Source organism: Centropristis striata, chromosome 1 (genome assembly GCF_030273125.1).
Source record: "Centropristis striata isolate RG_2023a ecotype Rhode Island chromosome 1, C.striata_1.0, whole genome shotgun sequence".
Lineage (NCBI taxonomy): Eukaryota > Metazoa > Chordata > Actinopteri > Perciformes > Serranidae > Centropristis > Centropristis striata.
This window is the reverse complement of record NC_081517.1, coordinates 40,599,210-40,617,078: the sequence shown is the minus strand read 5'-3', so window position 1 is coordinate 40,617,078 and position 17,869 is coordinate 40,599,210. Positions and strand designations below refer to the sequence as shown.

Below are 17,869 nucleotides of genomic sequence, written 5' to 3'. Positions count from 1 at the left end.
CAACCATTTATGAGAATAACTTGATTTCATCTGAGATGGAAGACCTGCACTTCACCAAACAAGTCATTACAGCTAGGGTTTTGACATTTTTTGAGGACAGATGCTGACTGAAGACCAACCATAAGAACTAAGAGGAGACCTGTGGAGTTTGATCACTAGTAGGAACTGATGTTTTGATAAGTGGGTCGTATTGCACAAGCACACAAACACACAGGTGACACAAAACACATATCTGGGCAGAATTTTACTTTACACCGATGAAGAGTTGGCCTTAATGAACAAGGAAAGAAAAAGTCTTTAAGCAAGTAAATGTGGGCAAAAACAAGGTCAGTTCAGTCATTTTGTCAGTTGGCTTCATGTGAACCCAGCTGAGATATTAGAGGAGAATCAGCAGAGGCCCCACCATATGATTTTATCCCCATACTTGAGTCACAACATGATATTATTGCAATTTTAAGCATTTTGGTATGATATGGTGAGTTTTGCGATACAATATATTGTGATTTAACTGTTTAACTGCATTTTGTGTCAAATAAGAGAAAATTCTCAGTCTATTCATCTCACTTTAGTCTTTTTATTTCTCCACAATGAGAGTCAAAGTAACTTAACTGATATCAAACATGTATGGACAACAATTGCAGCATTTTCTCAAACTTTCCTCAACTTTAAGCTTCACTGCTCTGAATTTTTTTGAATGAAACATAAAAAAAGCCAATGTTTGCAGCATTATTTCAACCGAATTTCCCTTCGGGGATGAATAAAGCAATCTCTCTATCTCTCTATCTATCTATCTATCTATCTATCTATCTATCTATCTATCTATCTTCCCGAGATGATATCTGCACATGGTGCCTATAGATTCCTTGGATCTTCTATAGTTTCCTATGATACCAGTTTCTCCAGTATATCGCGATACTATGCTGTATTGATTTTTCCCCCCACCTCTTTAAAATATATTCCAATAAATAAATTGGTAAATAAATAAACAAATACAGTTCTAGTTTGTCTCCAGTCCACAATAGGCATTCATGATGGGCAGTCAGAAAACTGTCTACCCATCAACAGCAGATTTTTCAGATCTGCAGGTATATAATCAAGAAAGGGTGTCCAAACAATTAAGAACAATTCATCCTTGCCCTTTACAGCAGCTTGTAATCTTTCATGAGGGAGGATATCAAAGATCTCCAGTTTCTCCAGATCCAGTTTTTTTAGATACTGTTTATTAAGTGCATCTGAGAGTTGTGAGTGTGTGTTTATGTGCTGTGTGGAAACACGTGGATGTGATATACCGTCTTACCTTAAAACTAGGGTTGGTGCGGGGGCTGGTGGGAGACGGAGTGGACGACTTGGTGGACTTTGGAGTTGAGATCTGGCTGCTTGACACACCGTTTACTATGTGGAGGAAAAACAGGGCAGAGACATGCAAGAGCGGGGGAAAGAGTCATTATTATTGCAAGGTTGTACAATATATACATGGATATTGACAGTGACTCAGCTTGTTTGAAGGTGCCTTACTTTCTGCTTATGGTATTTCTATGTATCATCAACAATGCATGCAGGAGAGCGAGCATATATTAAGAAAATGTGTAGGACATTTTGTTTGTGTTTGTGCCACCTGCAGGCAACTGGTGTTACAACTAGTTTGTTTTTTTTATTCTTTTTGAAAAGCTGCTGGTTTCCTTTGTGTCTTCTTGTGGTTTTACATTATTCCATCTGTTAATCTGCAAAACTACAATTACAAACACCTACCTCCACACAGAAACAAACAGATCTTCTTTTACTTCTCTTGACAATTGTTGAACTGAATGAATATGATTTTAAATTATAGATTGTGATACAGTGTATGCCTCAAATGATTTGGTTCAGTTTGTTGTAAACATCCCAATAATATTTGACTTCCTCTGTACTTTAATTCAACACATATCCACAACATACTTTAGCGTGTAAGACGAGGAGCGCAGGCACACAGCAGGAGGAGAGCTTTTATTGTTTGAGTGATTCATTCTCTCAAGAACAGACTATTTCTGACACATATTGTGTCAAACTTTAACTCAAAGTCTCTTCAACTGCATAAACTGAGCTGAGCTGTGGAAATCATTTCACGCTGCCTACAGGCTGCGTCTTTACACTACTACTGTTACAGAGATTTTGTTTCATTGTACAATCACTTAGAGTTTTTATCTCCTCTCTTAACTTTCCTCTAGGTACTTATCTTATTTCTATGAAGGAGCTTTTGAAGTCTCAAACAAAGCTTTTAATGTTTCGAGAGTACAGTTTAACTTTGGAGCACCTCTGCTGCTACAGATGAGGAGGCATGTGATTTAACTGTTTAGTGAGAGAGAATTTCATTAACAGAGCTGAAGATGGCTCTAATCAGTTCATGGCTTTGAATCAGTGGATTCTGCAGCAGCTGGCTTTCAAATTAGATAGATGTGTATCATACACAGCATCCTGAAGTCTACTCTGGGCCAGAGGAAGGGAGAGAAAGGAAGAAGGAAATTAAGCCCAAAAAATGTTGAAAAATTACATAATGAAGAAAATGAGATCTCTCAGTTTGTGGCTAAAATGTCACTGAAGGCATTTCACCTCAAACCAGAAGGACAGGCAAGACTATAAAAAAACTGGCACTATTTAGACAAAATGGTAATTTAATACCCAACCATAATTAACCCTTTATCAGGCAAAGAACTACATTTGGTAACTTCAGGTAATATTTCGAGTTTCGATATTTCGTAAGTTGCAAATTTACTTGATTAAAGTGGCAAATCTACAAGAAAAAAAGTTGCAGATTTAAGAGATTTAAAGTGGCAAATCTGCGCAAAAAAAGTCGCAGATTTACGAGAAAAAAGTGGGAAAAAGCAACTTTTTTCTCCCAGATTCACCACTTTAAATCTCATAAATCTGCACATTTTTTTCTCGTAGATTTGCCACTTTAATCTCGTAAACTTTTTTCTCAAAATGCTATTTTCGTATATGTTTTTTTTTACACATTCTGGCAAGTAATACCCTCCAATATTCTCTAGGGTTGAAATTTGGAATTTGCAAGTATTTCAATGAGTCCCTATTAAGGGTTAATGGTTGGACCATGAATGAAAAGTGTGGACACTATAACTCACACCACATCTCTTTAATCCTGACCACAGTTGGAGCAGAAATGTAAAGTCTACCCTGAGAACAAGACATTGGACATTTTTCCAACTTGTGGGTGTTAATTCACTGATAGATTTGCTGCCCCCACTGCTTACTTTTTAAACCTAATTAGCTACTTTTTTGTATTACAGATTTGTGGCAGTTTATCATATGAAACCAGATTCAAACACTTTACCTAATCTTGAATGAGATAAATGTACAGTATTAGTGTTAATATTACATTTTATTTACATGTAACTACAAGTAATGGAGTCTTTGATTGATGACAATTTCTTTACAGCAAGTTGTAGATACCGGAGTTGCCAAAAGCTTGAACCTACAACTAGGAGGTTAGGGGAAACGTTTTTCCTACTTGGCTGCTCATAATTATAGTTTGAATGACATCACATGAATAACTTTGAACGGTTAAAAATGTTGTGCCTACATGTTAATGTTTCAAGTTACCATACAATGTCCAAGTTTGCATGCATACATTTAGCCATGTGACATGCCAACATCTAGTACAACACATGTAAGAGTGACATTTAGCATATTAGCAGGCAATGTTAGCATTCATTTCTGATAATGCATTTCATTTAGGCATTCGTTTTAGAGGTTTCCTGTCAAGAAAAACCTTGAGGTAGCTGGAATTTGACCCGTTGGTAGGGCTACTAGAGAAAAGTCTGGTTTGAAGTTGCAGCCAGGAGATGGTTAGCTTAGCTCAGCACAAAGACCTTCTGTCAGTAACAAAATCCTCCTACTAACAACTACAAAGCTTAATTATTTATCATTTGTTCAATCAAAAAAAAAACATTTAAAACAAACCTCTCAATTCGTTACGGAGGATAATGTGCTGGATTAAAAAAATATGTTGCACCTTCTTGCAACATCATTTAATAATCTGGGGTCCCTGTATTTTAGCATCTAGCATTTCCAATCCAGTTTTCAACCCAATTTGATTTACACACCAACAAACCCACTAATGTTTTATTTGCAGCTCTTAAACCACCATTGACATTGATCATTCACATGATAAGAAGAGAACCTTAAAGTTGTGAGAATCTTGTTTAACCAACTTTACTTGATCACCAGAGAAAATTGATATTGCAGGTGTTTGATAAAGCAAAATGTGCCACCATCATGAGCCTCACCTGGAGATTTGATGGGAGACTGGCTGGTGGAGTAGTGCACAGGTTGCCTTGCTGCAGAGTCAGAAGCAAAAACAAAAAATAAATAAAGTAAAAATGATTGAGACATAATCACATTACAACATACACTCAAAGAGTTTGAACTTCCAGGGCTAAACTTGGACTGCAGGCACTTTAAACTGGCAGCCACTCAAATCTCTTCTCTAAACTGACGTAATGGCTTGTAGAACACTAATTACTCAGCAGAATGTGACCATCTCTCAGTGCAGCACACAAATTGCTTAGTCACCCGTCACAGCTGTTGAGGGTTCAGGATGAGGCTGCTAAATAAAAAGGCAACTACTCAGCCTGTCAGCCACAAATGACCTCACAGTGTTACTTTAGCATCAGATAAGAGGGATTTTTCATATATTTTCACACTTTCTTTTTATTGAACATTTTAACAAACATTTTGCATACATCTGGTATACATAAATCAAACCCCTCCAATAATACATCTTCAGATTACACTTGCCATCTTTCATCTTGGATCAGATATAAATTAACTTTACATTTTTATTCACTCCAATAAAATTGTGCAACTGAAATAGTAGTCATCCAATGTCATCCAACAGTTATGACTAATCTAACAGCAATTTGTTCCAGTGTAGCAAAATTTGAGAAATAAAAATATTCATAAAACAAAAAATAAGCAAAAAAACAATAAATCTAATTATAAATAATTATAATAAAAATAAAAATAAAAATAAATAAAAAAAACATAACTTTTCAACTTCTGTAGCTACGAACCAGGGTACTTTTCCTTCTAATGATGGTCATCTCAGATAAAGTCAGATCTAATTGATTTTATGTACTCTACCCAATTTTTCATATTTTTCATATTTTCACACTTACTTTCACAACGTACTTGACCTTTTAGATTGTCTACTTATGAGTTGAATATGCCATCTATGCATGTATAGGTCTTAATTTAGAAGAGAAAAAACAGGCTGTTCCGATGTGTGTGCAGTCATGTGTCTCACCTGCACTAGGGGACTTGCTGCGGCGTGAAGGTCCGGGGCTCTTAGCTGTCCGGTGCGGAGTAGAAGAGCGGCTGTGAGACGACTTGAGCACTCTGCATTCTGGGGGGTAAACACGCTCAGGGTCACCATCGTATAAATTAACCTTCCCCTATAAACAAACTGGTTCCTTCTTCTCGGCCAGAGTTAATGTGGCACGATTATGCCCAACAAGCTGCTGGAGCAGGTATATGACCCTGGAAATGTTATTTATGTTGCATGATTTCATGAATGCTGATCACACTTTATTATGGAGACAGAGGGGCAGCAGAGAAAGTAGCATTTAAATAAAAACAGATTAAAAAGCACAGAGGATGTGGAATACATTTCCACTAAGCTACATCAACATTTTCACACGGATTTTGATTAGAGCAGAGTATAGTTATAATTTTTACAAGTTGAATGCTTTGTTTACTTAATGTTTATTTTTTATCTCCGTTCAATGTGAAGCACTTTCATTTATTTGTTGTAAAGTCCTTTGTGATGCATTTCATGTATAAAAGGTGCCATACCAATAAAGTTTATTATAATTATTGTAAGTGTTTTTTTTAGTTAAGTAAGTTATTGGTACCAACACTACAATTATACTGTTTTAGATTCCCAATTCCTGATTTTTTTCAAACTGTTTAAGAAAAATATACTTGGATGCTGTAACCTTCTATAATTCTGTTTCTTTTTTTAAAGAATCCAAACTTCTCCAGAGTTAATCAAGCAGTCTTGCAAAAACCTCTTCAAATGAATAATAAAACCGAATGAAAATATTAGTAAATAAGACTACATTAAGACTAGAAATACAAAGAACATTTTTATTTTTTTTAGAAATATTCCATTTTGAAATTAGAAAATTAAAAATGTTATTTAAAAGTAATCTCCACAAACACATTTCAGTACAAGAAAGCTTATGGAAAAAATATACACTTTTATTCCTACTTTTTTTTTTGTCTTATCCATTAATGTGCTGATCATTTTATTCCCCTTCTCTGATTTTATTTTATTTTGAAAAGCCCTTTGTAACATTAGGAAAAGCGCTATATAAATAAAGATTATTATGATTATTACTATTATTACTATTATTATTAGGAAAATCCTCCCAAGAACTGCTTAGAAAATGAACATATTGGCCATAAAAAGCCAAACAGCTCTGAGAATTACTTTTACATTAAATTTAATGTAATTACAAAAACATAACACTAAATTACATTTGTTAATGTTTGATAGTACGTATAATGTTGAATTTAAACTGATTTATAGCGGCTCTTGGCAGAAACAAATTAACTCACTCATCCAGTCATTATTGATTTGTTAAAAAATATAAAACAGATTCTCAAATCAAGATTTTGTATGCACCAGTGATGTTTTTACTGCCACAGTTAAGCAGTAACAACAGCTTGTTTTCCTCTGGAATACAGCAATTAGGCTAAAAATGATCTGCGCACCATGAACACATGAAAATACATTCACAAGCTTTGGTTTTTAGAGTGTTTGCTGCATGCCACATCTGATTCTGTGGTGTTGCTTTGTAGCTGTGTGCAGTATGAGAGCAGATGTTGTGAAGCTTGTGGTAAACTTTTCAGGCTTGTGTTAATGAGGGTGGGGGTGGTGAGAGGTGTAATGTAATGACACACACATGAAGAAAAAAAAACACACACCCACAGAAGCACACCCACCCACAGCACTTTTCTAATGTGTTCCCCATGTTATTTATTATCAAACACATATTTCACTGGCTGATTAAAAGGCGCTACACTTCCTTGTATGGTGTAAAACCAAATCGTTTTCCAGGACAACCCCTGAAATGAGAATATTTATCTCCAAATAAAAAGTGCTTTTAGACCATAATAAAATCATTTTTATGCCTTTTTGTATGATCTATTGTGCAGGCCATCTTCTACATCTTTTATTCTTTCCATGTTTCAACAGTAGAGTATGTGCTGGACTCATTTAGCAAAAGGAAGAGCAGCTTCTGTACCTTCAGCAGAGAGTTACAGTGTGCCTTTTTTGTTCCTTCAAAGACCTAATTCTTAAAAGTGGAGCACAGGAGTGTAAGTGGGACGAAAGCGGCAAACTATCTCTGAATATGACCAACGCACCATCATTCATCCTCGGAAACAGTTAACACAGCGTGTGCTAGTAGGATGTGCCTCCCTGTTGTTTGCAAACCTGACCAAACAACCAAAAAAATTGAACAGGACGTCAATACTTTGGACTGTTACTATAATAAACTTGTTTTTCTTCCTGAGGGATTATCCAATGAAGTTCTACATAGCTTTGACAGTGAGTTTATCTGCTGGTGTAAAGAGGTCATATCCTGTCTGTGTGCTTTTGAACTTCGTGTTTTTGTGATACCCAACAGGAGGTGTGCACAGTATACTCAATGTACAGCACATAGAGTACAGAGCATGAATAAAAAATCATTCACAGAAGCACAAAAAAAATGAAATTTCACTCAAACAACAAGAGTGCAGCCTCTTTTCCTTACGTGACAGAAAGAATGTGTGTATGTGCGTGCATGCGCAAATTTGTTGCACTTATTCCTGTGCTGAACACTAGTTATTATAACTGTATGTAAATGCAAAAAGCTCACTTTTCCACTATCAAATGTATAATAATCCAAACAAAATTGGAAAGAGAAACAAATAAAAAAGTCCTGTAATCACACAGAAACCCCTTATGCTGCTGTCAACTTCCTAAAGGAAAAGAGTGCTGCAACACACACACACACACACACACACACGCACACACGGGCACACGCACACACGCACACACACACAGAGGGATGTTTAGTTAGTCTTAGTCAAGCCTACCAGTCATAAAGGCTGTGGAAGCCTTACCACTGTGATCCAACACAAAGTCGTCCTGGGCATATCGGTGCTTCTCCGGGCCACACGCTATAAACACGTCATCGTCCCCGAAGAAGTCCTGCAGGCAGATAATCTGGAGGAAAAAGAGAAGAAGGAAGGAGAGATTTAAAAAAAATGGAGAATATTCATAAGGCTTTCCGCCAAATTTTTTAAGAAGTAAATAGTTACCTTCCTTTTTTATGTGCAGCATGCTTCCCTCAGTCAATCTAAAGAGCTTAAAGTTTATTTTAATGATGTTGTTGGAGCAAAATCTATTAAAAAATCGAAATGGCAGGTTGGTGCCACGCTTTCAAATAGGGGTGGGCGATATGGCCCTAAAAGAACATCACGATATTGCAGGCTATTTTTGCGATAATGATATTCTTGACGATATTAGTAAATACTTAAAAAGATATAGGAAATATGATTTTTTTTTTTAGACTGTATAAATAAATAAAAATCTAAAATGTAGTTTGAAGTGCAAATCTCAACAGTTGCCAAATACAAAAAAGTATTTTGCACTGTAATCATTTTTACAGTAGAGCCATCAAAATAAGGTGAATAACAATCCTTTATACATGTAAAAAGTAGCAATACAGCACAACAATGTGCATATGCACAAATACACATCAACACAATAACCATTACTGAAAAAAGTTTCACATTAGCCTGCTGAATGACAGGAATTGAGTTAGAAAACATGGATATAAACAATAAAAAATGTATCATATTATACATCATATTTGGATGTAAAGCCGCAATCCACACAGTAAGCCATGGGGAAATTTAATTGTAGTGCTCTAAGTCCAGTATTACCATCTTGTAACAATTTTGTACATTCAAGTACAGTAGAACTACCTAAGAATTGAGTAAAGCAATAGCAATAATTTCTTTAATAAGACAAGCATGATAGTTTGTTTGGTGCACCAGTGTTTCTACCATCACATGATAATGCATTAATTTACAAGATTCTACTGGATTTCACTCAATCTACTGTACATATTTTAACTGTAGACAGCTGTGGTTTTTTATGCTTCACTTTGTGCTCAATTAAAGTCTGTGTGAGGCATTGTGTTACAATAAGGCTGTGACTGTGTGGCTCTGTCTGTGTTAGAGCAAACAGCGCAGAGAGACGCAGTGTAACAACAGGACGAGGTCAAAACCCCATGACATCCAGAATACTGCAGAGTCACAGGTAAGCAGTACAGTACAGTTAGCATCCGTGCTGCAGGGTCATTTGTCTTGCGTTTTCAATTCTGTCTCACACTGTGATCGTCATTTTCTCTGCAGCTCAGAGCACTTTTCCTTTAACACCCACCACCCACCCCTGGAGACAGAAACAGGAGTTACTTTTAAACTATAGTGAGATGTGCCCACACACACACACACACACACACAAGATTATCCCTCCATTGCTGTAGGTGGACAAGTAGGAAGACAAAGGAGGCACAGATCCGTTCATTATCCCACCCACCACACACAAGTGCACCCACACACTGCCAGGCATATGCACACACACACACACACACACACACACACGAAACGAGAGTAAGGAGGAGGAGCACGAGATGGCATAAGATTGTGGGCAGATGGATCCTCTCAGGGAGATTGGGGGCTGACACAGTGGGGGAAAGTGTGTGTATGTGTGTGTGTGAGATTGGTATCAGGAGAACTGGTAGTCCGGAAAAGCTAAATGACTACTAAAGAGCACAAACAATCTCCACAGTAAAAAGTAGTACGAGGCAAAGAGAAAAAAAAGACAGAATAGGAGTATGAGTGAGACATCTGATCCCAAAAATAGTAAGGTTGGGGTATTAAAAAAAAAATACAAATAAATGTCTGTACAGTAGGCCTGAGTTAGACATTCATTAATAATAAATAAGACACTTCATGTGACACTTCTGCATGTCCTACATTCAGACGGCATCAATTAAAAATGAAACAGGTATCCATAACATGCTCATAAATAATCAATGACTATTTCATGGCCTTCACATGCTCCCTTTGTCTGATCTTTCCGGCAAACTGAAAACTCTTTAAATGGCAACACATGAGTGAAAGTACAAGAGAAGTGTCCACATGTAACATGTTTCCACACTGACCTGTGGGTTGGACATAGCTGGAGACATGGATGCCATTCTTTAGATGAGCTCTCACTCTGGAACTTGGCAGCTGATCGCCGCACCATACCGTCAGGGCACAGGTGTTCAAATCACCATAGCAACAGCCCACAGGGATAGTCCCACGAATGTGTCAGAAATGAACTGTGGTGCAGTGCAAGCTGTCTTAGTCAGAGACTATTGCATGCAGATATTAGATAATATTTCTGACCTCTGACCTTAATCCCCACACTGCCTTCTCTGGTGTGCAGACATTAGCAATGTTAACACTCTCCTGTATTTTTCCATCCACTCAGCGGGCTGCGCTGCTCTAGAGCACGCTGCTCATTTGTTTGAGGACAATGTGAGACAGCAGCAACAAAGGGGACTGCTGAAGTGAGCACTACGGTCCCCTGGCAGGGAAACCAACGACCCTGCAGTCAGCGGACAGCTTAAAGGAATAGTTCAACATTTTAAGAAATATGCTAATTTCATTTATGGCAGAGATTTAAATGTGAAGTTTTACACCATTTTCACACTGGGCTGTTATATGTCGCACAACAGCCAGTAGCCAGTTAGCTTAGCTTAGCACAAAGACTGTAAACAAGGGCAAACAGCTAGCCTGGCTCTGCCTCCTACCTGCACCTCTAAAGATTATAAATTGTTTTTTTATTGATTGCTTGCTTGATCCAGACAAAACATTTAGTGTAAATAAACAACTTTCTGTTCTACAGGGGGCTATGTGCCAAGATTCTTCAAGCTAACTTCTTAGACTCTATCCTGGTTGACTAGCAAAAAAAAAAAAAAAAAAAAAAAAAAGGTCCAGCAGATAAACCTCTATATCAACTGTAATTTTTATGCTTATTTTTTCATGAATTAAAGAAACACATTTAAAAAAAAGTATAAAACATGTTACTTGGTTACTTTTGTAATTGCTTGCAGGTGGATTTTGTTACTGACAGAGGGTCCACAAAGATGACCATAAACAAGGCTCTGAGTTTACATTTTCCCTTCTGAACCAAACAAACTATGAGACGCACACTGGCTTAATTAGCTCACAATCATCTGAATTCCAATTTAAATCCACTCTAACAGGCCAAGTTATCTTGCTGTTGCTGCAGGACACGTTTGTCCTAGCTGCACCTAGGGCAACAGGCTTAATGTGAAGAAAATTAACTCAAGGCTGGAATATTATAAACCTTTGACGAGAGAGCCCCTGGCTGCATGTTTTAAACTGCATTAATTACAATTCCCTGGTTCAAATGACTGTATATATCCCAATGAAGCAGAAGAATAAATGCTTTGTAGATGATTATTCAGTATTGATTTCTGAATAGGCAACCAGCTAAACAGTGGGGAAAGGCCCACCCCTACTGGGGACCAGTGTCCCCAGTAGGGGGACACTGGTTTTTTAAATGAATTGCCAAATATAAAAAAAAATACTCTTGACTCTTCAGTACAAAATGGAAATAAAAAAAAAATACTGCAAACATTTATTCAAGTACTGTACTTAAGTACAATTTTGAGGTAAGTTTATTAAACTTTAACTTCATACTTCTACTTCACTACATTATGCTGCCAGCTTTAGTTACTTTTCACATCAAAATTTAACATAAAAACGTGATTAACATTCTAATGAATTAAACTACATAAAAGTATGATAATTAAAATGAGCAGTTACCTTGATAGAAAAAAGGTGATTACATAAATGCATCAAAAATAATTATCCAACAATATATATAGAATATATAAAACAATCTAAGTGGGTTCATTCTGCATAACGAGTACTTTTACTTTTGTTTCTTCAAGTACATTTTGGTGCTGCTACTCCTCAGTAAGTTGTGAATGCAATGATTTGACATCACTACGTCAACAAATAGGAATGTTGCCATTATCGCAATATGAATTTTTTAATGGTATAAAAAACATACCGGTATTATTGTGAACGATACAATACGGCACACCCCTAGCAGGGATTCTTTTTGTCCAGCTTGTCTAATGTAGAAACAGTAACCAAGTGGGGCTTGGACTTTGGATCCATCAATCAATTGTCACCAGCTAATCACGAGTCACATTCACCTCGTTGATGAGGTGGTCTTAATAATGTGCCAAGCTCTGAGTCATAATGTTACCACTATTGTGATTTGATACCTCGAGCTGCATGATGCATAACTGACAGTGTAGACGGACTTCTCCCTCCACCACCCAGCCTCCTGCTGTTCTACTTTATTATTGCCAACAGCAGCATCTCTTGTATTTTACCTTTTTGCAGCCTGCATATCACCAAAATGTTTTATTTTTTTATAAAAGTAAAGTATGAAGGTTTTCCTTAAACTTAGCAAAACCTCTGCAGGAGATTATTTGAAGCAAAGAAGTGTATGAATGTCAGACTGCATTGTCCGTGTTTTACTTTGCTCTTGTCAACTACTGCCAGGATAAACAGCCAATGGCAGTCCATCGCCAGCACTGTCCTGCTAGGGCCTGTCTCAGCCAATCAGTGAAGTGGACTATTCGCAGGGCTCTGTATTGGCTGGGTGACGTGTCTTGAGGCTAAACTGAAGTTTGCCCTGTGAGATGCGACAACCCCCCTCCTCTCGTATGTCTGACCTTCTCTTGCTCTCATCATCAGTCTCTGTCCTCTGTCTTGCCTGCTGTACTTTCTGCCCTGCTAAGCTTAGCAACAGAGGGAAATGCAGGGTGCCGACTGTAAGAGTGTGTGCATATGAAAGTATCAAAAGGAATCTGTGAGTTGAGCATGAGCATTCCCTGCCAAAAAAATATTTGGGTTGGAAGAAAATAGTTTTCAAGATATGAATAAAAAAAAGGGCAATAGGTTCCCACACAGTCAAGGTTGCAGATCCCTTAATAACCAAGTGCTTTTATGAATAAAACAAGTGGGTGGTTTTGATATTTAAGGCATGAACACAACCCAAATATCTTTTATCCAATATATTCACAATATATTATTTTTGGCATTACAAAACTGTATTATTTTGGCCTGGCAGGACAATTACAGGTGCAAAAACTACATTTTTAGTTAGTGAAAATTGTCTTCTCTTAAGTAAGGGCTATGCACCAAAAACAAAATGTCACACAACAGCAGGTGGTGGGATTTTAAGGCAATGGAAAAAGGCCATAAATGGCTGAACAAGACACACTACAAATGGCTGACAGGACAATGATCACAGTAATTGTTCAGTATCATCAACCCCATTTACCTCTAAACCCCTCATTGGTGCTCATCACCCTGAACCAAATGAGCAGGAGACAAAGAAGGTGGATTGAGCCCTGAAGGAAAGATTAAAAAAGAAAAGACAAAGATTGAGATCTCTGCCTCTTGCCTGTGGGAAGGTCGGCACACACAACACTCCTTCTGCCACAAAGGAAAAGAACCCTTTCATAGTAAACTAGAAAAGTTTAACTCTCACTGAACATGCAGGTAGCCGGGTACCTATTGGGTTTGCCAGTGTGATGGTTAAGCTAAAGCCAGCCAGGTTATTAACTCAGTTTGAACTCTTACTAACGACAGAGGCGGCTTCCTGAGACGGTTTAATTCCTTTGGATTAGAGCGGTAGATCTCAAAGCACGTGTAACTGCCAAGACAAGGCGGCAGCGGAGGCACAAAAATGAGCAATGAGAAATCTAAGCTCATCATTAACTCGCTTGCTGTGGATTCACTTCATTAGCTGCATTAAACATTAGCTACTAAATACATCACATTTGTGAACAAATTAAATATGCTTTCAGTCTCTAAAACATTCAGCAGCGACCACACAGTTGTAAAAGAACCAACAAACCACTTCTCAGTGAAAAAGAAACATGATAGTAAACAAGTGTGTTTCCTTGGGGCTTTCATAAACAGGATTTTATTAATTCATGAGGGACACTTTATATGGAGATACTGAAGGCAAAAGCACTCAAGAACAAAAGAAATTGGCAGCTTCCCTTCATTTGTAAACCAATTTAGGGAAACTCCAAGGCAGTGCAGTGAACTCTGCTTCACATCTGCCACTGGCTGGTTGGCCTATCGCACATTTCAGAGCTGTCTGGCTCTCTCTTTCCTCCAAGTCATGTTCACACACGGGAAGAGAGACATTACTGTACATAACCTCAGGCTGACTGAATGTACATGAGCACTGAGCCCTTATGAAGAGAGTGGGAGGAAAACCAAAACATGCACGCACAACTTTTAGCCCAAATGAGCCTCAGCAGATTATCCTTCTCATTTAGAGAGTTAAGACGCTCAGAACTGCTGAGGTGCGAAGAGATTTACAAGAGATGCATAAAATGTTGGTTTTTGTTGCCAATTAACATAATACTCTGTCTCCAATTAAAAACCAACTTCACTGCACTTAAAGTGGCTACTAAGCACTAAATGCTCAAAATATAATATTGCAGTTCCAGCAAAAGTCTCCGAAGACCCACTTTTATATATACTATATAATGAGTATCTAATGTTGCTTTGCAAATACATAAAATAAATAAATAAAAATTCCACTAATAAACATGAACACTGGTAAGCCAGGACTTAAAGAATAGACACCGTTTCATGTGCAAATTAAACTCAAAAACCGTGTTTCATGTGCAAAAAAAAAAAAAAAATGCTCTTCTAAGTACATAACTTTAGCTCTTAAATTTATGTACTTAGAAGAGCATTTTTTTTTTTTTTTGCACATGAAACAAGTTTTTTTTTTACTTCTTACTTGATTCCTGTGGTCTATGTCTAGTACCTTCAGGTTGAATGCACCTATTGTAAGTCGCTTTGGACAAAAGCGTCTGCTAAATGACATGTAATGTAATGTAATGTAATGTAACTCCACCATAAAAATTACAAACATGCTTCAGTCGTCAGAAAAGCTTGGACAGACATAAAGCTCATGAAAACACTCATCACATCAATGTGCCAGAACTTGCTAAGGCAATACAGGGTTGCTTGAATGATTAAACTCAAGTACACAAACAATAGTGTGTGGGCTGGGCTGGGGTTTGAATATCATGATGTCACCTCTCCTGTTGGGAGAGTGAAAGGCCTGCTGCAACGCTCGGACAGACAAACAAAACAAGTAGTTGAGATCACACAGCACACAATGATGGCCCCCCCGTCTGTGGCCTCCACGCGTTCTGCACAGCCGACAGCCCCGTGGCCCCCGACACTCCCGCTCTCTGTCGTCTGCCGGCTTTTTGTTTTCCTGTGCGTCAATGCAGGGTATCATGCCAGCACTTGTGAAACATGGGGCAGGCACTTTTGCTTTACGGATACAATGAAGTGTGTTTGTATTGCCCACCAAGACTGGAGGACAAGCATTGATGGTTCTTGTGTGTGTGTGTGTGTGTGTGTGTGTGTGTGAGCCATCTGCTGGGACAAGAGACAAGAGAGAGGGAGAGGGGTTGGTAGGATTTTATCTCCAAAGGCCAGACAGCGACGATGTTTGATTGACTTGCACTGACTCAGTTTTTGACATATTTTAAGCAAAAATCACAAGGTTTTCTCTCAGGGCTGTTTAAGTCTATGTCGTTTCTAAGAAAAGAAACAATGGGTATTGTATATTGTCAAGACAAACAAAATTGTAAAGTCCACAAAGGTGAAGAAATTAATTCAATGATGTGAATGTGAACGCCTCCTCGGAACAATTTGGAAAGCCGGAGAAAATTTTGGTACACATTTCATGGCTTACTTAATCTGTTTTTGTAGCTCTTTTTTGTTATGACAAAATACTGGAAATACAATACATCTTGGTACTATCCTTGTCTTTTACACATTATGAATTAAAGCTAATGAACACACACCTCTTGATGGAGTTCTGTGCTCTCCGAGTGTCACTCTAGTTGTATTTAAAGCAGAAATGCAGGATCAAAATTACATAAATTAGCTGATTACATGTGTCATTATGCTGATAAGGCTATGGTATAGGGATAATACTACTACACCTAGGTATCATTCAATACCTGCAACATCTCAGAACGTACAAACTTCATCAAGAAGTCCAGAATAAACAACCAGTGAACCTATCCAAAGTATTCCTGGTTGGATGGTGTCAGTGCACTGGTGTCAGATGGGGCTGTATGCTAATGACATCACAGAACAATAGGTGGGCTTGCGAATTTCATGGTTGTTGACCTAAATGGCGGCGTTTAATCCAGACTTGGCCCTGAAAACAGCTCATGCCTGACAATCAGACAGAGCCCTTGTGCGACCACGACCCCAGCCACTCAGAGACGGAGACAGTTTGACTAATCTTTAACTGCCAGCAGGTTTCACTACCCTGCAAATGAAAAGATATCATCCCTATCAATATGATAACATGGTGGGCAGAATTCAGACACCTTAATGACCCTTTAACTGTTTGGCACAAGACAGCAGAGCAGCACGTCCCTGCTAACACATGTACTGTTAGACAGGGCTGGTTGAGAGTATCGGGGCCAGCAGGCCATCATCATTAGATGCGTGAAATGAAGCCACGGTGCATCAGTGTCACGCTAACCAACGCCCACCTCCCATCATACTGATGTGTATGTCCCCAAAACCAGCAATACAAGCAGCATGAACTAGCTAGCTGAGAAGACATGTTGGTAATCAAAGAATTCCTCTTACTCCGGGGCTGAATTCATTATAGTAAGTACTCAATGTTCCAAGCAAACATAGAAGTTATTCTCAACACCCATCAAAAAGCTGCTGAGGGGAATTTTCACTAAAGAATGTGGATAAATTTTAACCCAAGAGAAGGGGCAGGATTAAGCTTGTAATGATAGTGAACATCAAAATAAATTAACAAGCTTTTTTATCATGTTGACAGGTTGGTTTATAGGCAGTAATGGTCCATTTCCCCATAACAGCAAATATTGTTGCCGTATTCACCAATAATGGGATATGTTTCTGTGATTATGTGTGATTAAAGAAAACTGGAACTAATATTATGAAAACCAACAAAAAATAAGGAAATTGAAGGGCAAACTGAACCAAACTGAGCAGATCTTGGCAAGCTAATTTTCACCACTGCCTTCAGGATGTCAAGAGAATCTGTATCCCCTCTGCTATCCATCTACTTATAAACAAAATAATATAACACACCTACTAATAACAAAGGTTATTAGTAGATATATATAAGTAGTTATTAATGTTGTCCTGGGCAGTGAACTTCAGCATATACTGGCATATGCCCTTGGAGGTGAAATGATCCAAATACTTAATAATATAAATAATAATGCCTTATTTGTGTTTCGGTGCCTACTTTTAGGGCAGTTTGTGTTTTAGTTTAAGTGATGTGTGCCAAATATAAAATACTGTTCACTCTTTCAAGATGTGATATATTGTCTTATAAGTTATTGTTTGTATGTAAGGCTACTTGTTATTCTTCAAATGTATTTCGAGCCATTTTCAGTGCCTTATGAATTACTCTTAATTTGACAAAGACACATGTTTTAAAGCACATAGTTGTATATATATTTAAGTTTGTTATGTTTCTAATTGAAAAAAGAGCAAACTGAAAAGTTATAGCACAAACGCCTAAGTTATTACAGTGCATGCTCACAGATGGGTGAATGTCACTATGTTAAATTATGTTGGTTTCAATTTAATATCCATTTACTGCACTGTC

At 37.7% G+C, this 17,869-nt stretch overlaps 1 protein-coding gene across 2 annotated transcripts in view; it reads right to left on the bottom strand.

Annotated features, from left to right (window-relative positions):
* Positions 1-17,869, bottom strand: part of dclk2a (doublecortin-like kinase 2a) — a 52,891-nt gene that overhangs the window by 15,380 nt on the left and 19,642 nt on the right. The window contains exons 3-6 of one of the 2 annotated variants that reach the window (XM_059342356.1): positions 8,140-8,269; positions 5,300-5,398; positions 4,281-4,331; positions 1,298-1,392 (exon numbers count right to left, since the gene is read on the bottom strand). In XM_059342356.1, the coding sequence (XP_059198339.1) occupies positions 1,298-1,392; positions 4,281-4,331; positions 5,300-5,398; positions 8,140-8,269 (375 nt within the window). The remainder of the gene's footprint in view (positions 1-1,297; positions 1,393-4,280; positions 4,332-5,299; positions 5,399-8,139; positions 8,270-17,869) is intronic. The other variant, XM_059342364.1, reaches the window with a different exon arrangement.